The sequence below is a fragment of the Vigna angularis genome, chromosome 10 (assembly GCF_016808095.1).
Source record: "Vigna angularis cultivar LongXiaoDou No.4 chromosome 10, ASM1680809v1, whole genome shotgun sequence".
In the NCBI taxonomy this organism is placed as follows: domain Eukaryota; kingdom Viridiplantae; phylum Streptophyta; class Magnoliopsida; order Fabales; family Fabaceae; genus Vigna; species Vigna angularis.
In genome coordinates, this window is record NC_068979.1 from 24,739,271 (window position 1) to 24,764,177 (window position 24,907).

Below are 24,907 nucleotides of genomic sequence, written 5' to 3' on the forward strand. Positions count from 1 at the left end.
AAAATTATGTTACTACTCAAACAAGTGTAGGTATTCCTTTTTCATATACTCCTCTAGCTCCCAAGTCGTCTCTTGGGTTTCCTCGTTCCACAACACCTTCACCTTGCAAATCTCTTTTCTTGGAAGCTTCTTTGTCTGAACGTCTAACACCCTTACAAGTCTAACTTCAACCGTGAGATCTTTACGAACTTGTATGTAATTTAACTCCAACACATGAGTTGAATCAGGGACATATTTTCTCAATTGTGACACATGAAACACATTATGCAGGTTTTCCAACTATGGTGGTAATGCTATTTCGTATGCTACTGGTCCAATCCTCCTAAGAATCTCATAGGGACCAAATCTTAGGTGACAACTTCCTTGACTTAATAGCTCTATGAACTCAACCACATCCTTCTTCATCCCGCTCCACAAAAAAGATTCCTTCAAGTCCTTATACATCTTGGTCATCCCCATATGTATACTGAGACCACTCTTATGACCTTCCTCCAATATAAGCCTTTTCAACTCTGCTTGGAACTCATACTCTTCCCCAAAAATGAAGAATGTTATCACTTCCCCAAGCAAAGTCTTTGGTATGCTCAGTTCCCAACGTCTTAACAACACGTTGCAACTCCATATATGTTTCCTGTTCTGCCTTCACTTGCTCTAAAAAGTCACTCGTGATTGTCAGATGACCGCACCAGATATGACATTGCCCTAACTACACACCGAGGTTCATAGCACCCACCTTATCTATCAGCTCTAACTCCTTGATCATCAATGCAGATATTTGCACCCGTTTTCTACTCAAAGCATCTGCAACCACGTTTGCTTTCCCCGGATGATACTACAGTTCAAAGTCATAGTCTTTCAGTTACTTCATCCACCTCCGGTGACGCATGTTTATATCATTTTGATCAAACAGGTATTTCATACTTTTTTATCGCTTAAAAACTGAAATCTCGCTCGATAAAGCTAATGTCGCCAAGTCTTCAAAGCAAACACCACAACCGTCAACTCTATATCATGAGTCAGATAGTTCCTCTCATGCACCTTCAGCTGACAAGATGCATACGCTACTAGTCTCCGGTTATGCATCAACACACAACCCAAACCTTTATATGATGCATCATAGTACACTTCAAAAGCCTTATTTGTGTCTGGAATAATCAACATCAGGGCATTTGTCAACCTCTTCTTCATCTCTTCAAAACTAGCCTCACATTTATCTGTCCACACAAACGGCTGGTCCTTACATTTCAACTGAGTTAAAGGACCCACTATCTTGGAGAATCCCTCAACAAAACTCTGGTAGTAACCTACTAACACGACAAAACTTCTCACTTCGGTCACCGGTGTAGAACGCTCCCACTTCAACATTGCCTCAACCTTGGCTGGACCAATTGAGATTCTTTAAGCAAAAATCACGTGGCCAAGAAACTACACTTCATCTAACCAATTCTATCAGAATCTCCAACGCCGTTCTTAAATGTTCAACATGCTTCTCTCGATTCTTAGAGTAGATGTACCTACACAAACATCATATGACATATCTAAGCATATCATAATAATTACATTTAAACATAAATTAACTTTTGAGCTATTTTGAGTCACATATGTATCCTAAAATCATGAGTAATTCAAAATGCTAAACTAACTCAAATATAAGTAAAAAATGTAAAATTTTTTATTATTAATTCATTAATGATCTTTAATCGTCAAACAAATGAGAGACGAGTTTAAAGAACTAAAAAATAAAAAACTTTAAAAAAGATGTTTTTAATTAATAATGATTTTTATATAAAAACAAATCATTAACATAAAATATATTTATAGTAAAACTTTTTATGAATAAAATAATTGAATTTAATATTTAAAACTATTACCATTCACAGTTAAAATATTTTAAATAAATGAAAAACGTAATTCTTACATTCTACTTTGCAAGATAAAGTTTTACGCTTACTAATAATAATAATAATAATAATAATAATAATAATAATAATAATAATAATAATAATAATAATAATATATGATTTAACTAGTGATTCGTGGACCAACAATTTGACCGGATTAATAAGCTATTCGATTCTAATAACATCCAATAAAAGCACATTTAAGACTTTCTCTCAACTATTCCAACTATATAACAATAATTTTTTTTCCATTATGTGGACTAATTAAGACGTACCTTTTTTTTCCACTAAAAGCTACCATTGTTTTAAGAAATTACTTAGACATAAAAATCACAAAAACAGTAAAAGAAAGTAAGAGAAACGCACCTTTCAAGGATAATGAAAAAAGAAAAAAAGAAAAAGGAAGAAAAGCTAAAAAGGGGAAAAGTTGGACAAATTTGAAGGTTTCCAATCAGTGTTCCAAGCTCTTGATCCCAAATCTTACCATAATTTAATGGATCTTTCTCTGTCACAGCACATTTGATCTTCACGGGCAGCCAAACAAACATAGTTTGAAGGAAAAAGGTGGTCCACATGCCCACTTCCTCTTACTATGCTCCACCTCATCATCTAATCAATCATTGCTTTCTAATTCAAGTAGATCTAGGTTTTCCACTATCATAACCAATAACCACTTTTGCTTCATTGAAAACATCTTCCTAATCAATTTTCTCCATCAAAATAATTATATTTCTCTCCTAACATTTTCTTAGTTATTAATTACCATTACACAAAGATATTATATTCTAATATATAAGATTTTTTATTTCAATTTGTTTTCATTTTCATCAATTTTTTTTAAATTGTTTGATAGATTAATTACTTTAAATTATTAGAATGTTGACTACTTTATATTAAATATTATAAGTGAACATAAAAAAGTCATATTTTCTTTCTAAAGATTTACTTATGTGTTTTTGTTCTTTTTTCCTTTCTAATAAATTGTTGCACGTGATTGTTTATGAAATGTTAGTATTGATTAAGATGTCATAGTGTTAAAAAAAAAGAATAATATTTAAACAAAACAATTTCTATAACAAATAATAATAATAGAGATAAAAATTATAAATAAATAAAGAATTAAAAAAATTTAGTTAAGACTGTTGAGTTTATCAAGAAGGAGGTTCACCCAATGAGATATGAACCTAATCATATAAGAGATTAACACCACTCTCTACCCAAAACCTTAAGAAAATGGATTATGGACTTTGATACACTCTTAGGTCTATTGCGGAGGAGGTTCTTCGGGGAGACACGATACCAATGAGATATGAGCCCAATTATATAAGAGATTGACACCACTCTCTACTCAAAACCTTAAGACAACGAGGTCTTTTATCTTTATATATTGTTCTATTTTTTCATTTTTATCCAATGTAAAACTTATACTCACACTTGAATTCTCAACATATATACGCAAAGTGTTGTCATTATATATAAAACAAACGTTCCAGGGTAAATAAAACAATATATCTCATCCATAAAATAATAAAGTAAATAATAATAATTAATCTTATTAGCATAAAACAAAATAAATAAAAATTTTAAAAATCGCACATAATAAAAAGTATTAGTAACTAAAATAATTCTTTTTAAATTATACTAATATTTCCAACACATAATTCATAATGCCTAACACGAACTTCTAAAAAAGAATTACTTTTTATATGAGAGCGTTTAAAAATGAAGATTATCATACAATATAGTCATTTACATTTAGATAAAAAAAATAATTTAAGAAATAAAAAATTGTTAATAAATTTAATATTATTTGTTAAATTAATAAATGGATAGTTAAGAAAGACTACTCTATATACATTATGAAACCTGTTTATTTCATTGTGCTATTAGAATGTGGTAGTCTTTTACATTTGAAACCTAAACAGTTATTTCACTTGCTAATTTTAGTTATAAATTCCAATAATCAACCTACGTACAACAATAATTTCCTTAACTGATAAAATTATCATAAAACAAACTCATGACTACGTTCCTGGATGATGTAATAACATTAAAACAAGAACGAGAAAATAAAAAGAAAATAAAAAGAAAAAAAATGAGCCTATTGGTTTGTCTTTTGCATTCATTAATTAACAATGTAAACATGTTCATGTTATAGTTATCCTTTTATTCTTAATTCCATGCATGTCCAAGTTCAATTTTAAATTCCCAATTTGTTGAATAATATTAGTAAAATATGGTTCATTAATTTTCATAATTCTTGAAACATAAAATAAGCTGTCTACGATACCAAAGCTGGAGATTATCCAGTAAAAATTGAAGTCAAGAATCAAAAAGTCAGTAATAATGACAAATTATATTAAATAATATTATAATTGGTGACGGTGTCTTACAGTGACCTAGTTATTATTAATTATATATTTTTATGCACTACTTGTTCAACTGTCAAATTACGTTTTTTCACTAATATAAAAAATGTTGCAAAACATAAATAATAGTATCAAATGTTGCTGCAAGAGGGTGGAGACAAAAGTAACAATTAGGTGAGGTGAACACAAAGAACCAATTTTTTATTTTGTCTTTAAATGGATAAAAGGTACAACAATTATATTCTTTTCCTTAAATCTGGTGTGACCATTTTATTATAAACTATATAATAAGTATTAATATATATTTTTTAATATTAAAAAAATACATTTTAAGTATAAATTTTTTAATTTTATTAGTTTTGTTTAAATTGTATTGATTGAAGTAATTGAAAACATGTTTAATATTTAGTAATTTTAATATATATTTATTAAAACACAAGAAAAATTAATATTGTTATATAATTAATTTTGAAGAAATAATTAAAAAGTTTAAATTAAACGAGAAGCAAATCAAACAAATACTAAATATCAAACAAAATTACTAAATTAAAAATTTGTATACTGAAACTATAATTTTATTTTATTAGATTAAAAATGAATTTTTTTAATATTAGTTATATTAAAATAGTTATTTATCTATTTTTTTATCTTTAAATAATAAATAAAATTTTTATTTTTTTAATTAAATGAAATTATAATTGATTAATCAAATAATTTTACTATAATTTGCAGATATGAAAATGGATTAAAATATGTGAGTCAATTCAATTTATTACACAACATATTTGAGTCCAATTGAATTAAAGAAAAAAAAAGTAGTATTTTGATTCGAATTAAATTTGAGTTTAATCACTAAAAATAAGATTTACTTAATAAATAGTGAATCGAGTTGACTTGTTATAATAAATCGTGCTAAATTCAAATTTTTTATTTATTAATAAGTATATTAAATGAATTCATTCACTAAATAATTAATTTTGTAATATCCAAATAAATTCATATTAATAATTCGTTTTGATAACACTAACTTCATACTTATAAACTTTGCAAGTTATATAAAGTTTAGAAAATGAAAAATTATAGACTTTGCAAGTTATGATAAAGTGTAGAAAATGGAAAATAATAGACCTGACCTGACGATTCTATGAACGGCGCCTTTAGGATGCGTGCCCCTTTTTATTTATTGTTTGCTATACTAATATTATAGTTTAGTTGGAGCACAATTCTGAATTCGATATATATATATATATATATATATATATATATATATATATATATATATATATATATATTGAATAACATTTACGTTATTGAAACAAATTAAAATGAAATATGTTTCTTCCAGTAATATATAAATATACAAATAACAGACATTTTGTGTTGTAAAAAAAATAATTTGTTAGTTAAAATAGAATAAGATTTAAATTTTTAAAAATTAATTTTGTGGATATGATAAAAGAAAACAAAGCTTTTTTTATTTTTATTTTTAAGAAAGAGAATGAAGCTTTAATCACAAGGACTTTTGGCTCTTTTGTACTTGGCGTGCTGTGAATGGCGAAAAATGATTGAAAATTTTGATTTTGATTTATTTGCTTTGAGGTTGATAATAAAAGAGAATTGGGAGGTAGCATTCTTTTGGAGTCACTGTCACGTGGCTTTTGGATTTGCGACCCCACACCTCAACACAATCTGTGTAACCGTGTTCCTGACCCCATTGAAGCCTAGCCTATGCAGACACCACACACAAAAACACACCCTCAATTCAAACATGTTATACTAGATTGAAAATTCATTAATGTTTATTGTCTTCTACTCACAAAAAGAAAACGCGTTCAGGAGGAAGAAGAGAACATGGGTACTGTTCAAACAAGGCAAGGAAAAGGTATTTGAAGTTTGAGGTCTGAGGTTTGAGGGAGGACCCTTTCCTTCTTCTTTCTCGTAGTGGTGCTTTGGGTGCTCCACTACGTCAACAAAATCTGACAACAACAGAATCTTCATAGATTGTGGGGAACAAAAGTACCATAGATAACCATATTGTTGAAAATTAAAGAAGGAATATTGAGTGTTTTTATTGAGCCAGAAATGTGATGCAGAGATTGGCACTGTTATGTGATCTGGGTTTTCTGCTGTCATGAGATTTTGAGGTGTGACACCTGAGGCATTGGTTTCTTGGTTGGTAAAGTTTGGTGATTATTGCAGTATAACTATCTTCATCCAAAGTTTTCATCTTTGCTTGAGGTCTAAGAATTTCGGTTGTTATTATGGGATCTGAAGTTTAGAGCTTTGCTTTGAGCTGAGATTGACACGTGATATGTCGGCAGCGTCGCCGTCAGCGGCGGCATCTCCACCACCACAAACACCACCCTCCTCCAACACTAGTCCCTCACCGTCCAACGCCACCACTCCTCCGCTGCAACAAACCCCTTCTTCCACTTCTCCGCCACAACAAGCAGAATCTCCGCCTCCGCTAACCCCATCTCCGGCGGCTCCGCCGCCTGCTCCGCCGTCACCACCACCTAGTTCTTCACCTCCCCCAGTGTCTGGAACACCTCCTCCATCAGTCACTCCATCATCACCACCTCCATCTTCGCCGCAGCCATCTCCTCCATCAGTCACTCCATCATCACCACCTCCATCTTCGCCGCAGCCATCTCCTCCACCGCCACCCCCTCAATCAGTCCCTCCATCATCATCACCGCCATCTTCACCGCAGCCATCTCCTCCACCGCCGCCTGCTCCTGATGCACCGGCACCGGTGCCACCGAGCTCTCCACCGCCACCACCACCATCAGCACCAGTGCCATCAAGAAGCCCTCCGCCACCGCCACCACCATCAAACCCTCCTAATAGCTCATCTCCACTACCACCGCCACAACCCTCACCATCAGCTCCCCCACCTAACAACATCCAAACACCGCCGCCGCACCGAAATTCACCATCTCCTCCGGCTTCACCGCCCCCTAGAAACTCAACTAGGTCATCACCGCCCCCTCCGGCAGCGAGGTCATCGCCGCCTCCAGCACCTGAGCCATCCAACCCACCTTCTAGGAGTAGTCCTCCTCCCACACCAAGTTCCTCCCTAGCTCCCCCTTCAAATTCTACGCCAAGTTCATCACCACCTTTAGTTACTCAATTGGCCCCGCCACCGCCATCCCCGTCAAAAGTTTCATCGCCCCCATCCCCTACTCCGAACCCGACAGCAGAGGCAGGCTCTCCTGGAGGTAGTATCAGCACTGTTGGTGTAGTGGCTATTGGTGTGGTAGCTGGATTTCTGCTTCTTGGCTTCATTGGTGTTCTTATATGGTGCATGAGAAGGCAAAAGAGAAAGACTCCTGTGAATGGTGGTTATGTCATGCCATCCACTCTTGCCTCCTCTCCTGAATCAGGTAAAAATTCGCATCTTTTTTCCGCAGAGAATTTCTGAAAAAGTTTAGCATTTAATTTAATTCAAGTTTGTGACTTTGTGCAGATTCATCGTTTTTTAAGACACACTCTTCAGCTCCTCTTGTGCAAAGTGGCTCTGGCAGTGATGTTGTGTACACACCATCTGATCCTGGTGGACTAGGCCACTCAAGGTCATGGTTTTCATATGAAGAACTGATGAAGGCCACAAATGGTTTCTCAAGTCAAAATCTTTTGGGTGAGGGAGGATTTGGTTGTGTGTATAAAGGGCACCTTCCTGATGGAAGAGAGATAGCAGTGAAACAACTGAAGATTGGTGGAGGTCAGGGAGAGAGAGAATTCAAAGCTGAAGTGGAAATTATCAGTCGTATACATCATCGCCATTTGGTTTCTTTAGTGGGATACTGCATTGAAGACAGCAGAAGACTACTTGTCTATGACTACGTTCCTAACAATAACCTTTACTTCCATCTACATGGTAAAATCCATCTCAGTGATGAAGGGATGATTCAGTTCAGTTTGATTATCTTTGATTGTTGACTGAAATTGTAATCTTCAGGGGAAAACCAGCCTGTGCTAGAATGGACAAACCGTGTCAAAATTGCAGCTGGTGCAGCCCGTGGACTAGCTTATCTCCATGAAGACTGTAATTATCAATCCTTATTTTGTTTTTCCCTGTCTTGAATTGCACGCAAACTCCTAAAATCAGTCAAATATAGATATTTTTTTGTGGCATGGATCAATTTTAGAACTCAATGGCATCAACTGACATGTAGCTGATTCATCTAATGCTTAGAGATGTTGTATTATTATTAATCCTGTTGAATGCCATGAACATTTCAGGCAACCCTCGGATCATTCACAGGGATATCAAGTCGTCAAACATTCTTTTAGATTTCAATTATGAAGCTAAGGTATCTGTCATTCTACATATTCAAAGTTTGATAGCTTGTTCTATTTGTATCAATCCAAATCTTATACTCTAGTTTTTAATGTCAGGTCTCAGATTTTGGGCTAGCCAAATTAGCTCTTGATGCAAATACGCATATTACCACGCGTGTCATGGGAACTTTTGGGTGAGCATTCATTGATATGTCTCCAAACTTCTCTTTTCTTTTTAACCGTTTCATTTTCCATTCAGACTATTAAGAGCAAAATGCTGTATTAACATTGATTTCCACCCTCATGTAAGGTATGTTGCCCCTGAATATGCTTCAAGTGGTAAATTGACTGAGAAGTCTGATGTATATTCTTTTGGAGTCGTGCTTTTGGAGCTAATTACCGGCCGGAAGCCGGTAGATGTATCCCAACCTTTGGGAGATGAAAGCCTGGTTGAATGGGTACATAAAGATGCTTCTTTTTCTAGTATTGCTTTGCTATAATTTTGTGAATCTTGAGAGAGAAGCCTAATATCAGTGTCTATTAAAACATATGTTTGGGGTTAAAGTCTATTTCTTGATTTTGCTTTTCTTCCCTTTGGAAATTGCATCACTTATCATAGTTACTGAAGTATGATAAGGATGACAAAATGCTTACTGTTTGCAAAACTTGTAGAACAGCCATGGTTTCAATCAAGCTAAAAGAATGGAATGTATTGGTTTCAAGTTTAGCATGCATAATGTAGTTCACAGTTTTGTATCTGAAACTTTCATGGCCCTTCATAATTCAATTAAATTATGACTTGTTTTCCCTTGAATCTAGCTGAAGAAAGATGAAGAACTAATGTCACTAGAAATTGCAGTTCTACCTGTGAAAAAGAACATTTCGGTTGACATGGTCGAAGTGTGTTTGTGTCAATAGTTGCATGCATGAACGAAAGCATAACATTATACAGTTTAATAGCCAGAAACTGTCTAAACTTGTGAAATCCAAACATATTGATACCACTGTATTTTTCAGGCTCGGCCTTTACTAAGTCATTCAATTGATACTGAGGAATTCAGTAGTTTGGCAGATCCAAGGCTAGAAAAGAATTACATTGAGAGTGAATTGTATTGCATGATTGAGGTTGCTGCAGCGTGTGTGCGGCATTCAGCTTCAAAGAGACCTCGCATGGGACAGGTAGACATTAGATGTTGGAAAAACTGCAAAATGTTGTTTTGGATTATACCAACAAGCAAATGCACAAACTACTGACATGGTTTTCCTGAATTGTTATGTTTCATAGGTTGTTAGAGCTTTTGATAGCTTAGGAGGTTCTGATCTAACTAATGGAATGAAACTTGGGGAAAGTGAGGTGTTTGACTCTGCACAACAATCTGAAGAAATAAGATTATTTCGGAGAATGGCATTTGGTAGTCAAAATTATAGCACAGATTTCTTTAGCCGTGCTAGTTTGAATCCATGAGAGGGCACTGTGTACATAATGGAAGAGCTTATTTCAAAGATCTTGTGAAGCTAAGCCAATGGCTGGCTCTGGTTGAGTTTTTGTTGCTTGCAGATATGGCCAAGGTGCTTGCATTCTTGCTTTTGATTCTGAAATTGACACCATCATTCTTCTACCTGAATTTCATCATTCTTTTCATTAGCTGGTTCTTTTGGCAGCAATTTTGGTTTTGTAAGTATAATTTGTAAAAAGTTACCTTCTGCAACACTCACCATTACAATGATTAACATATTAGTTGATTTGTTATGTAATGATAGAATAGATGTGTGACTATCTTTTTCGTGTGAGACTGAAAGGTGGGAGGGAATGGACTTTGTTGTGACATGTTTTTTTGTTCAATTTGTATAATTAAAAATAGTAAATAATTTTAATAAAAAAATTACAAAGAGTTATTGGTAGTGGATTTTGACTCGGTCACTTTCATCGCACTCCAAATCTTTTTAACTTGTGAGAACTTTTTAAATTAGATTCAATTTCATCAAAATTTTAGAAAGATTTTTTTTTTTTAATTTAACACAACTCCAATAAGTGATGAACTCATTTTGAAACCTCTTGAGTGATATTTGGAAAATGTCAAATTCTCCCAAAGATGAAAGAAGTAGGGAAGCTTGTGAAATTAAAATAGCTGCACTGCACCATATTTTTCTATTATGTTAAATCCACAATAAAGTTTTACTCATTCAATTCTCAGCCGGAGTTGGTTGATCAGGCAATAAATTCTTGCTTCATTCCAAAGTCTTCTTTTCAGGGTTTAGGTCAAAGCTCTTAGTTTTCTATAGGTTCTAGAATAGTAATTATTAAAAGCACAAAATTTCATGATGGCATCTTCATTGTTTTTTATCTTCTGCTTATGTTAGCTTGAATGCAAGAATTGTTGCCTTAATGTTTTGGGATTCATTTTTGTTTAGGATAATGATACTTAACTCTGTCACGTGATACTTTGTCATTGATTTTAAAAAAATATGAAAAGAGATGAATTAAGGATTTCAAGAGTTTTGTTATTTTATATTTTATATTTTTGAATTTTAAAATTTCATTTTTCAGACTGAGTGAAAACGCTTCCTAATTCATTTCTTTTAACGTCATATTTTTTTAATTTGACTATTTAGACCAATCACATACTAACACCACGTCAACGAAGTTAAAAAATAATAAAAAATAGAAGTTAAGATATCGTTATCTTAGAGAATTATGGTTAAAACAATTACCTTAGCTATATATATATATATATATATATATATATATATATATATATATATATATATATATATATATATATATAAAGTTTAGCTTATGTTATGAGTAGAGTTTAGTGATTTTTTTTCACATTTGTTTAGTTTATGTGCATCTAATAAAAAAATACTAGTCAAATTTACCATAAATACTGTAATTATCTATGCTTTATAACTTTGGGATTTTGTTATTTTTTGTTTTATTTATGTAAAAAAGTATCTGCTTGTGCAAATAGGTTTTATGCAATCCTCAATGAGGAGACAATTAAGGAGTAAGAACTTATACTGTTAAGTAAAGTTAACAAACCTTTTTATAAATGTTTAAAGAAAAGGAAAAGCAAAAGAAAAAGTTGGATAATTTTTTTATAGGTTAAAATTATTTTATAGACAATTTAAATCATATAACATTATATATATATATATATATATATATATATATATATAATTTGTATATAAACTAATTTAATTTAAGTTTAATTAAGTTTTAAGTATTTCATAAATTTGAGAGTTTTCAATTAAGCTTTTATTATTATTATTATTATTTTCATTGCAAAATAAATTTTTTTGATTTTTTTAATTGATTTTTTTTTCATTCACTATTTTCATAATTACTTGACTATTATTTTATTTTATCATTTTTTTTGTCTTCTAGTATTAAAAGAAGTGAAATTTTATTATTTTATATTAATTAGAAAATCTCACAGTTTAGGATAATAATAAAGGAAAAAAATTAAATAATAAATGTTTAATTGAAAAATATAAAAAATTTAAATATTCAATAAAAAATTAATAAAAACTTAAAAAATTCAAATTTATCGTGAACTTAAAATTTATTCAAACTTTTAATTTTAAAATATTATTTTACTTTTCTTAAAATCTTGTAAAAACATGTCCAGAATTATTTTAAAGAGAAAACACATTAGATATAAATAATGAGCCTTACGGTTAATAAACAATATATTTCAAATTCATTTCCTTCTTTTATCTATAATTTAATAATTAAACAAGCTGCGCACCTTATTTTTTTTTTTTTCTATTTAACTCATTGTCATCATTATTGAGCACATCTCTCTCTACATAAGTTATTCTACAATCACTCATCCCTACATGTTATTGTAACAACACCCAAACTAGTAGCTTTATAATAGTATGTTACAGTTCTAATTTCTTTAATTATTTTTTTAATGAAATATAAAATATAATCCAATAATAATTAAGTTAAATATAAAATATAATCCAATAATAGTTTAGCCATAATCATATAAGATAGTCAAAATTAGAAATGTAGGATTTTTTGGAATTTTCTGATAATTAACTTACAAATTATGTTAGTCACAAAAGTACGTAGAATAAGTTAGAAATTTTGTCGGACTTTATTGGGTCAAGAGAATGTTATTAGAAAAAGAAAAATAACCAATTCCGTAACATCTTTATTATTGAAAATCTGTTGAAAGCAACAGATAAAGATTGGAAAACTACTCGAGAAAAATATTATTCCTCTGATGAAATATAACTTTAGAAGACTTTGTTATCTTCTCTTTCCTTGTGCACACCGACCACATGGTCATTTTGTAAAGTTTTTGGTTTATTTTATAGTCATTTACTCATTGCTTGTTTAGAGCCATCCCTGGTCCATAATTAAAAACTCACCCGTTGTCGTTCTTTTTGTTCATTTCCTCCGCAACAAGGAGTTTTAACAAGTATTAAGATTTGGATAGAAAGTAGGAATAACTTCATGTTGTATGAGTTGTACCAAATTTTGTGTATAGTTTTTTTATCTTTGGACTTTTCATTCTATCATACTTTTATCAAGGAAAAATGAAATTTATGAAAACATATGTGAAATCTATGTTATACTAAATTGGTCAGTGACATAATAAAAGTAAAAGTTATTATAACGTAATTTTGGAAACCTTGTAATATATATCAATGTAGTGACAAAATTGAAATTATATTTAAAATGTAATATGACAAGTCTAGGAAGACATGCCATAGTAGACATTTTTTATGGTTGTTAATATAGCACTTATCATATTAAATGGAACACAATAACAAACTCGAAATTATGTTGAAAAGATATTATGACTGATGGTAAAAAACTAACTGAAAAAATCGATTATTTCACTTGATAATCGATTATTTAAGTAAGAATTTCATCTTTACTTGAAAATTTTTCGGAATAATCGATTATCAGGTAAAATAATCGATTATCTCAAAAGCAAATCCAAAGAAATGGCCAAAAAGAAAGCCTAAATGACCTGAGAACTTGGACAAAATACAAAGCCTAAAGAAAAGACTTATGTACATATTTACAAGGTTCAAGAGAAGGGAATAACAAGCTTGAAAACACCATATTCCATAAGAATAGAAATTCTTAAAGTCCTTCTTCTTCTTCTTCCATTCACCTAGCCATGGTTCAAGTTGTAGCTCCCTAGATGGATCTTTATCAAATTCCCTAGATGGGTTTCCATCATGTTTGGTTTGGTAAATTCAGCTCAATTTTCAAAAGTTTGGGCTGAAATGTAGTGAAGCAGATCATTCCATTTTTTATTGTCATATTTCTCTTGAAAATGTGTTTACTTAATAGTATATGTTGATGATATAGTCATTGCAAGAAATGATGTTACTGGAATATCCTTAATTGAAGGAGTACTTATGTAAACATTTTCAATCCAAAGATCTTGGGAGCTTCAAATACTCTTTGGGTATTAAGGTAGCTCAGTCAAGAGATGGTCTTATAACCTCTCAAAGAAAGTATGATTTTGATATCCTACAAGAGATAGGTACAATTGACTGTAGACCAGTAGATAGTCTTTTGGACCTAAATAAAAAATTAATGAGAAAAGAAAGTGAATCATTCTTTAATCCAAAAAGATATAGGAGGTTAGTTGAAAAACTAATTCATCTTAATATTACGAGGCCTAATTTCTCTTTTGTAGTTGGAGTTGTTCGTCAGTTCATGTAGGCTCTATGTATTAGTAATTGAAATACCATCATTCATATTCTAAGGTACCTAAAAAACTAATTACCACTTGAAGACCTCAATTTACTAGGACACTCATGGAATGGATGCCACAGAAAGATGAAAATAAAGGAGGTGAGTGTGTGATTGAAGAAATTGAAATCAGTTGTGGTGAATTCTCCCTGAAAGGCATAACCTACCTAAGGGAGGAGGCTAGAGGTGGCTTAAGAGGCTCTTAAGCAAGTGACTAATGAAAGAGGAAGGGATGAAGTAATCTTAACAACATTTCTCTATATTCTCAAAAGTGATGTTTACAAGGGTTGAGTATTGAATTTATAGTACATTCAGCCTCCAATTCGACCCTAAAATACTCTCCTAATCAATATTCAGGGATTACGAGACATGTGGTTTTGCACAAAAAACTCATTAAAGATGTGAGGAAAACAAGTAAAACATGTTGCTGGAAACTTTTGACGCGGGTGCTAGGCGCGAGAAGAAACTGTTGGGCGAAAAGCAGCTCACTGGGTGCGAGGCAAGAAGCTCTGGGTGATGATCATGCGAGAAGTATTTTTGGGTGCTCTCTAAAAGTCTGCGTTAAGCGACATTTGATGTAGCTAAGCGAGATCTCACTTAGTAGTTGATGTTCCAATTTCTAATGTAATGTGATCGACCCTTCTCTTGTTATGGAGTCTTCCCAACCTTCTTGAACCCTTTGATCCATGTTCCTTGTGATGGGTCTATGGTTTGGACCAAAGTCTTAAAAAAGGCTCCAAGATAAGGCCTACTATATCAAGATAAAAGAAACATCTAAGTCACTGGGTATGGTGATATTGATTGAGCAAGTTCTCCTACTAACAGAGGCTTTACTACAAGATATTGTATTTTCGTTGAAAGAAAAATTATTTCCAAAAAAAGTAAGAAATAAAATGTAATGGTCCGACCAACTATTGAAGATGAATATAAGGGAATGACATTTTACTTGTGAATTTATATAGGTGAAAAAATTCCTTTAAAAGCTTAACTTTTGTTAAATTCAAACCATGAAGAAGTACTGTGATAACCAAATTGCTCTCCACATTGCACCAAATCCAGTATTCTACGAAAGAATAAACACAAAAATTGATTACCATTTTATTTGATATATATATATATATATATATATATATATATTGTCAAAATAAATTTGTACTAAGTTTATTGGATTAAGTGATCAACTTGTAAACATGTTAATCAAATCCTTAAGGGAACCTCCGATTGAGTTTATTTGTTTCAAACTTGATACATACGATTTGTATGCTCTAACTTGAGGTAGTATACTAGAATATGTACTAAAATCCGCGAAGAAGCATTATGTTAAGATCTACTTGTTATTGTACCTATGAGTTGTACCTAATGTACTTAAAAATTTAGTATTCAATTAAGTTTATTTATTCCAAATTTAATACATACAACTTGAGATAGTGTACTGAAAACTACGTCTTAATATATCTGAGTTGTACCTAATTTTGTTCGTAGAAGTTTAGTATAGTCTTTTTGATCTTTCATCTTCTCATTGTAACACATTTCTATTATTATAAATACAAGATTATCAGAGAAGTCTTTTAAACCCTTCAAAAGTATATTTTCTCTCTTTAATACTAAGTGTTCTCTTGTCTTTTGAGTTTGAATTCCATTTAAGGTTAAAGGTAGTATAATTAGAAGTATATTTATTCTTTTTCCTTTTCTTTATTTGTTTTTGTTTAGTAATTCATTCTTCTCGTATTGGAAATTTTTATGCCTTCGTTTTCATAAAGAGATCATTTTCTTGACACAGTAATAAAAAATAAAGAACAAGTTTCTGCATTTTGTTACTTTTCTTCTAAAAAAGTTGAGAGACATATGAATTGATGGGGTCACAGATATTTGATTTACATTGTTGAACATTTTAATTCTATTACAACTTATTGTGATGCGTTTTTTTTTTCAAAATGGATGTATCTATCAATTCAATAAGGTATTGAAGAAAACATATTCCAAGAAGAAGAGATAATGCTGGCAAAATCCATGAAGAATAAAAACATAAACTAGCACTAATTTTATATATAGAATGAACAAAATAACATTTTTTGGTTCCCAAATGTATAATCCAAAAAATCTACAAATTAAACAATTCGAAACTTAAATTAAAAAACAAAACAAAAAATCACAAATATATATATAACGAGTATTTTATAGACTGTACAGAAAAAAACATGAGGTGCAGAAAGCAGTGGCAGACATTTGAAATACCTGAACGGACATGGAAAAGTAACAGTCCATATGGTTAACAAAAATTACATCGAATTCTAGTTCTAGTTCTCACTGTCAAATTTAAGAATGTTCTTCGTTAGAATAAGAGACAAATGACCTTTAGGAATTGACTCACTAAATGTAGACATGTCTTGATAACAAGAATGGCATAGAAATTTAAATTGTCTTTTGTAGTCTAGCTTTAGCTTCCTTTCTAGCTTCATATCAGCTACCCTAAGATTCTTTTACTATACAACGCTACATGAGAAAATACTTTTGTTTGTCTAAGTCTAGAAAATCATAAACGTATAAAATCATCTTACTTTTATAAAACTGTTATAGATTATTATTTCCTATTAAAAAAAATTGCAGATTTCTCACTGCATATAGTTGTTGCTTATCACATAATACCAGACTGTTGGCGTAGCAATACATGTGTTTTGAGCTTGAGTGCACAAAAACGGTAAAAAGCCAAGTAGCTTGTTTCATACTCTGCATCATAAACATATTTCGGAACATACAACATTCCTCGTCCACGATCTAACCCTTGCAAGGATGCATGAGGATGCTAACAACACTGCACATTGCAACCGCAAAGTAGCTAAAACAGATTGAATAATCAACTCTAACATAAAGACCGTCAACTATAAAAATTAGACAACCTGCATGACAGAGTGAGGGCACCTCGCAATGGCATTTTTGGTTCCATATCATGTGGTTTTTCACATTTACTCAGAAGCTAACATTTATACCTTCTACCTCGAAGAAATGAATTCTTACGTTACATTCCATCGGATTTTCAATGTTGCAAGTTGATTTGGGGGTTTCAGTTGTGAATCAATGCTTTTTCACCCTGCAGATATGGACTTCAGCATTCAATTATTATCTGATGAATACAAATGTGACGAACAAACTCATTCGAAATCAAGTCCTTGGTCAAATAAACGGGGCCATACAGTAATTTTAAATAACCATGAAGATCAACTTTGTATTACTTGCTGACATTGTGAATCTGAAGGCTGCTCTTCATTGAAATTTCCTCTCCAGAGAATTATCTGCTCATCCTTAAATAAGATAGGGACACATGGCACCAAATCCTGCAGTAAAAGGAACCCTATTCAACACCACATGCACTTTCTATCCTTAACATACGACAAAAGAAAAAGGAAACAGTGAATTTTATCATGATTCTATAAACAATTAGACATACCCTTAGCTTGACTCCAATCTTTTTGCAGTCACTGGTTCCCACATGGGTACAGTCAAGTCTCACAACCTCCCTAGTCTTAAAAGCCTCCCTCACCCTCTCCACCACATTCACATACACACCATTTCTGGCTGAATATTGAAATCACGATTTAGCATATAGACCAATCCAATACTACTTTAACCTTGATTAGGACCAAAAAGCAACCTTTGGTGAGAAGCTGGTACCCAATAATCACTTACTGAGTTTAATGAGAGGATCTGAATTCAATCCGTTGTTTCTAATTTCTTTTGTTTCTTCATATGTCAAGCCTTCTATTACATTCTTCACAAGCCTAGGATATATTGGTGCATAAGGCTTCCACAGCATGAGAGGAATAACTGGACGGTTTTTGGGATCATAATTCCGTCCTCTGTACAGAAGCAGTATATTGATGTTGCGGTAGATAACTTTCCCATAAGACTTGTTCTGTGACACAGCAACACAAACGCATTTAGAGAGTCTCAATAAGAATGATCAATCCTCTAAAACTGCAGAACAATAATGTTGACCTCAAGGTGGAAGCAAACATTGTCCATGTCAAGAGTTGGCACACCCAAGCACTTAATCCTCACAGCTTCAGCCTTCTTCCAGTGGTTATGGATGTCGTCCAACATGTTGTGAGTGACTCCACCCTTTCCTAGGAAAACACAAACGTCATTAGCTAACTACATAACAACTCATCGATTTATGTAAATAAATTATCTTCTCTAAATGCTTAGAATACAACAGTGAAGAGTTATAATCCGATGTCATATTGATTTATAAACTTTCTCAACTCAACGACAAATTGATTTGTGAACATTTCTTCAATCTTGGTATTAAATGATCTCAAAGAACAAAATTTAATTTCAAATTGATCCTTAAACATTAAAATTTAACGACGAAATAATCTCATAAAAATTAAGAACATTTTAAATGTCCCACTTTGCTTCAAGAAACTAAATAAAACAATTTGTTCTTTCATAGTATAAATTCACTAGTTGTGTGACTACCCTTCAGATTTTTCAAACCATCCGATGTATAATAAAATTGACCTTTTTGTAATAATTATTTAAAAGAATAAACTTCTAATTAATTGCCAGAATTAAAAGTAAACACATTGCAGTTATTTTACACAAGCATCTATAGTGTTAAGTCTAAAGAACGGGAACAATCATAAAAAAATGATAACAAATTCGAAAGTCTTTTATTTTTGTTTTTTCTCCTGAAATATTAACATAGTTGAGAGAATTAAGACACACCTAAATTGATTTGCCTGACACAGTCACTGTGACGGTAGCGCTCGACGAGCTCGACCACCTCATCCTCACTGAGTGGCGCTCCGAGAACCCGGTTTTGTTCCTCCTCCACCCTCTTCCAGTCCGGTTCACTCCGAACCGGAGCAGAAATGCCGGTCCATGTCCGGTCGAGCCGGCCAGGCCCAAACGGGGAGAACTTGGGCGATTCGCGAAAACTGATGGGCACAGCCGAAGGTTGGGTCTCCGAATAGGAGTATCTGAAATCGAATGGGAGGTTCGATTTTAAGGGAAACTTTGGGGCTCCGTTTTGTTTCGGAGCTCCGTTTTCGGAATGCGTCTTTTTCTTGTTTGCTTTGAGGGGTTTCGGAGAAGGGGAGAACGGCGGGTCGTATAGGTCATCGGAAAGGAAATGGCTGAGGAAACGACGCTCATGAAGTGGTAAACGACAGATGGAGAACGAGACGATGCTGTTCCGCATGCCGCGAGGTTCAAGAAGGTGTCGTTTAATCACTGAGAACAACCTTGTTCAAATATCACTCTGATAATAAATATATTATAATTTATTTATTTTCTGTTCTAGCTAGCATATGCATACATATATTATATTCTCATCAGACTACATATTTCGAAATTGTAAGTTAGAATACTTGATTCCTAAATTGTAAGTTACACATAAATAAAATTAATTTTAATTTTTGGAGGGAGTGATTTGATATATGTTAGGCCGAATTTGGACCATGTTAATTTAGGTCTCTAACTTTTTCTCGACTAACCAATCCCAGTATAAAACTTAATTAATAAAACATAAATCACAAAAAAAAATTAACATATATTTATACATATATGTAACGGTGACCCCCGGACGTCTTCGAACGATACCCAAAAAACACCAAGATCGGATAGCTGTAGTAGATAAGTTTTCGAAAATGATTAAAGTAAAACATTGATTAAAGATGATTGGGTCATGGATTGGGTCGTAATGAAAGCTTTGCTAATTTGAAGCTTTAACAGGTATACATCCAATCAGTGCACATGAGATTGAACAAGGTTTAACTAGACAGAGAGAACAAAGAGAGCGTGGACCGGACAACGTCTGAAGGAAATTGTGTAAGTCTTATGATTTGACCCTAGAAAAATATAATTTTTATCCTAGGTTACAAAACTAATAAACTTATATAATAAGAATCTCAAAACATAAGTAAAAGAGTTCGTGTACATGACAGTTATCTTTTTAAAAAGAGAGATATCTTCCTTTTCTTTTTTTTCCTTAAAAACCTTACTCTCAAATATAGCCTTTATATTATGGGAAATAAATAAGAATAAGGAGCAAATGGAAGTGTTATCAGTAAACAATTTGGAAAAAAAAAATCGAAGAAAAATAGAAATGTTGATGAACATAGTGAACTTGGAGGTGTAATTGAGTTTGGGATGTTTGGTTATACTTCTTAATTTGTTCATCTTAAAACTAGTTTAAAACACAGGATTTAAATTATATATTTGTTATACTATTATAGTTTACTTTGTATATTATTTTACTTTTATTAATAATATATTTTAATTGGTGATATATACATAATAGCAAATAACTTTAATAAAATATAAAAACCATTTATTTTTTCCTATTGTATTTGAAAAGATAATTAAATTTTTTATTAAAATACTTAATTTCGAATATATTTTTGTTGTAAAGAGATAAATACTACTGATCCAATCATTACATATTTAGAGAATGAAAAATATAAATATATACATATTTATACACTAGTTCACGTTAAGTTTTTTTTAATGAATATGTACAAAATTCTGAAATTTTGTAAATATTTTGTACAATCATATGTATATATACATAACTCTATCCTAACATCTCAAATTCTCACTATAATTTCCTGCATTTTGTATTACTGTCTACTCACGTACTCATTGTAAATAAATATTTAATGGAAGAAATAATAACAATAACTAAAAGTACCAAAGTATGTAGCATAAATAAATCCCTAGTAAGAATTTATAAGGAGTAACAATAAAATAAAGTGACAACAAGAGAATACCAATATTTTTAATGTGGAAAAATCTTTTCATTGTGAAAAGTAAAATTTCACGAACACAAGTCAATAAATTAAGCACCATTAAGATCAAATATTGATACAAATCAAAGCACAAAAACAAGTGTCTATAATTAGTCAATACATCAAAGCAATAATATTCTAAATATGAATTATAAAGAAAAAGAAACCTAAAATGAGTAACATTGAGGGACTGATTTCTCTAAACTCAAACCTTTGATTGATGAACTAATAATCAAAATGAAGAACTTTATTCCACAAACCTGCTGTCAAAATTTTAGCATAATCCAACTATGAACGAAGTGGATATCATAATTTTATTGAGGTAGCACGGTGAATATGCTAACAAATTTTCTCTCTTTTTTCTCTCTTCCAAGGGCTGCGAAAATACACTCTCTCTTGAAGCAAAAAATCCCCCTCCACTTAGATTAAATAATGAGACAAAATGGACTTAACTAGGTTGGACTTTGTAGGCACATAGTTTAGAGTCTAACCCAATAATGCTACAACACAAAAACAAAGGGTAAACTAATGAAAATTAAAAAATATTACATATAATATCATCACCATCATCATGCTTACATAATTCTCATAAAAAATTAAATGTTTATCACACAACACAGTCCTCTCAATTCAACCCTCGAGACCCACTCACATCATAGACATCTAACTCTACTTTTAAAAGACTAGTGTAATGAATGAACTCAAAGACAATACATCTATCATGACTGACTCCTGCCTTCCAGGAGATATAGATATAGATTTGCATTAAGACTAAAGTCCATCGTGAGCATAACTAGGTTAAATTCCTTGTATCTTTGACCTTTTTTTCATACTGAAATTCTAGATTGTAGGAGCCTCCATCGACTCTCATCACTAGATATCTTCCTCTAATATAATCATTTTTCAATAGACCACATAACCTCAATTCAATGTAGAACTCCTTCCTTAAGATTCACTATAATCATATCACCCACACAATCACATATCTTATCTCATTCAATAAGTTAAATACACAAAAAGTCTAAAATAGTTTAACTTTACTCAATCATACATATAAAAAATTCAATTTCGCTTCGAGCCACCTTTGAAGATAAGCTCACTCAATGATAGCATGGCTCGTCCAATGAAAAGCCAAAAACAAAGCTTTCTATTTTTAAAACAAATATTTGTGCTTAGTGTTGGCTTGCTTGACGAGCAAGTATTGGAAGTGAATTCCCATAAATTTGTCTAGCGAGACTCTCACTCACCATAAGTCCAAGATCCTTTACTCTATGGATTTGAAAGAAAATAATTTAGCTTAGTTCTTTCTTCTCACCCACCAGCTTAGCCTCTAAGAGCCCATTTCACATGGCTAGCCTATTCAGGGAATGACCTACCAAAGAACACCCACTACTACTCCCATCATCCATCCACCTGATTGGACATTGCCATTTGAGTTTATGTATGATGCATCAAACTTTGCAGTGGCAGCAGTACTTGCACAAAGGGATAAGAAGCTACCACATGTGATATATTATGCTTCCCGGACATTGGACACTGCACAGGCTAATTATACCACAATCGAGAAGGAATTATTAGTTGTTGTATTTTCCTTGATAAATTCATATCGTACATACTTGGATCAAAGGTAATTATTTATACTGATCATTTTGCCTTGAATTTCCTTCTATAGAAAGCATATTCCAAACCAAGGTTGATTATATGAATGTTATTGCTCCAAGAGTTTGACATTGAACTTCAATACAGAAGCGAGGCATGCAACCTAGTAGTTGACCATCTTAGTAGGATTGAGAAGGAAGAAGCTGACATTCCTATTCCCAATGACTTTCCTGATGAAGTCTTACTAGCACTAACCACTATAAAATGTATGTACCCTAAGCCTTGGTTTCTGACATTGTTAACTATTTGGTTGTGTCTGTTATTCCTCCATCTTTCTCCAATTTTGAGAGGTACAAGCTGAAAAGTGAGGCAAAGTACTATGTATGGGATGAATCATTCTTATGGCACATATGAAAATTGTGAGCAATGTCAAAGGGCAGTCAGATCCATTACCATAAGGGAAGAGATGCCTCAACAACCCATGTTATATTGTGAGGTATTTGATATTTGAGGTATTAACTTTATGGATCCCTTTCCTTCTTCTTCTAGGTTTTGTTATATTTAACTTGTTGTAGACTATGTTTCCAAGTGGGTGGAAGTTATAACTACAAGAACTAATGATTCCTAAACTAATGAAAAAGTTGAGGTCTCTAACAAAGAGATCAAAAAGATATTGCAAAAACTGGTAAAGCCAAATAGGAAGGATTGGGTCGCACGATTGGTTGATGCACTTTTGGCACATCGGACGACCTACAAAGCACCAATAGGCATGTCACCTTTCAGGGTTGTTTTTGGAAAGGTTTGTCATCTACCTATGGAGATTCAACATTGGCCTATTTGGTTGTGAAAGCTTGTAATTTGGACATGGAAGGAGCATGGAAAGAACAAAAAGCTCCAACAACAAGAACTAGTATAGGATATTAGATTCACGGCCTATGAAAATTTTAATTTCTACAATGAGAAAACCACGAAATTCTATGACCAAAAGCTTGTGACCAAAAAGGATTTCAACATAGGTCAAAAGGTGTTATTGTACAAGTTCAGGACAGGGCCCATGAGTGGTAAGTTGCCCTCCAAATGGGAAGGCTCATTCATCGTAACAAGTATTTCCCTTTGGTGTGGTGGAGATTAAGCAAGAATCTTCTGACAGAATCTTCAAAGTTAATGGTTATTGTCTATGAACATTCAATGAAAATCCAGAAATGTTGAACAAGACGATGGTTGAGGTAAATTTGACCACTCCAGCATTCCTTCCACCTTAAAGGAGGTAAGTACCCTTATACTTTTTCTTTACATTATATATATAAGGCATACATTGAGGTAGTGCTGTCAAAATGAGTTGTGACTCGCGAGCCAACCTGGTCCACCACGGGTTTGAGCTAGGTTGGGTTTGAAAAAAATGTAAATTCTTTATGTGGGTTAGTTTTCAACCCAGCTCGCTTAGAACCCGGCTCACCCGGGTTGAACCCGTGGTGAGCCGGGTTGGCTCACCAACCCACCTAATTTAATTTAATTATTTATTATTTTGTATTTCAATATTATTAGTTAGTATTTTGTTTTATTATATTATATATGGTGATAAAAAAAGATGTTTCAAGAGAGAAAAATATTATAGATTTATCTATTCAAGACTATGATATTATAAATAGACAAGTGATACAAATATTATCAATATTAAAAACTTATTTGTTTGCCTTTTGTGCTTGTTTTTTTATTACACTTGGTTATTGTATGATAATTTTTTTATTCTGAATTGTCTTTGGAGTTTAACATCATTTTAGAGTAAAATTTATTTAAATTTGAATTAAAAAAAATATTTTTTATTTAAAAAAAAAACTTATAATTAAGTGAGTCAGTGAGCCAACCCGTTTAACCCACCAACCCATGGTAGGTCGAGCCGGGTTCGAATTTTTTCAGTTCGCTAATAAGTGAGCCGGGTTGCCTCACTAAGTGACCAACCCGTGGTGGAACAGACCGGGTCGAGCCGAGTTACCCATTTTGATAGCTTTACATTGAGGACAATGCATAATTTAAGCGTGGGGCTGTGAGGAAAAAATTTACTTTGTTCCCTATTTTGTTTTTTTATAAAAATAATAATAAAAGTACCATTTCCAATAAATATCTGCAATGGATTTGAAAGTTTGAATCAATAAGTGGGACAGTCATGAATTCTAGAAAAATATGAGTCATGTTGATATGAACAAATTGTTTTTATGATTTGCTGGTTGAGATGAC

At 32.3% G+C, this 24,907-nt stretch overlaps 2 protein-coding genes across 4 annotated transcripts; one reads left to right on the forward strand and one right to left on the reverse strand.

Annotated features, from left to right (window-relative positions):
* Window positions 1-5,912: 5,912 nt before the first annotated feature.
* LOC108335864 (proline-rich receptor-like protein kinase PERK9) lies at window positions 5,913-10,330 on the forward strand. The gene is made up of 8 exons (XM_017572051.2): window positions 5,913-7,656; window positions 7,740-8,150; window positions 8,232-8,318; window positions 8,516-8,586; window positions 8,672-8,748; window positions 8,865-9,012; window positions 9,572-9,733; window positions 9,840-10,330. The coding sequence occupies exons 1-8, from the start codon at window positions 6,582-6,584 to the stop codon at window positions 10,017-10,019; spliced, it is 2,211 nt and encodes a 736-aa protein (XP_017427540.1). The 5' UTR covers window positions 5,913-6,581; the 3' UTR covers window positions 10,020-10,330.
* A 6,342-nt stretch (window positions 10,331-16,672) lies between these two features.
* LOC108335143 (CRS2-associated factor 2, mitochondrial) lies at window positions 16,673-19,551 on the reverse strand. Of its 3 annotated transcripts, XR_001832710.2 has the most exons (7): window positions 19,011-19,551; window positions 18,279-18,406; window positions 17,970-18,195; window positions 17,731-17,858; window positions 17,516-17,617; window positions 17,183-17,373; window positions 16,673-17,097 (listed from the first exon to the last, which is right to left on the reverse strand). XR_001832710.2 is itself a non-coding variant. In XM_017571085.2 (6 exons), exons 1-6 carry the CDS (start codon window positions 19,483-19,485, stop codon window positions 17,347-17,349), a joined length of 1,086 nt encoding a protein of 361 aa, XP_017426574.1. In that variant the 5' UTR covers window positions 19,486-19,551; the 3' UTR covers window positions 16,673-17,346. The 3 variants fall into 3 exon arrangements, 2 of the variants coding, with proteins under 2 accessions (XP_017426574.1, XP_017426575.1); XM_017571085.2 differs by having other exon boundaries at window positions 16,673-17,373; XM_017571086.2 differs by having other exon boundaries at window positions 16,673-17,373; window positions 17,477-17,617; window positions 19,011-19,550.
* Window positions 19,552-24,907: the final 5,356 nt, after the last annotated feature.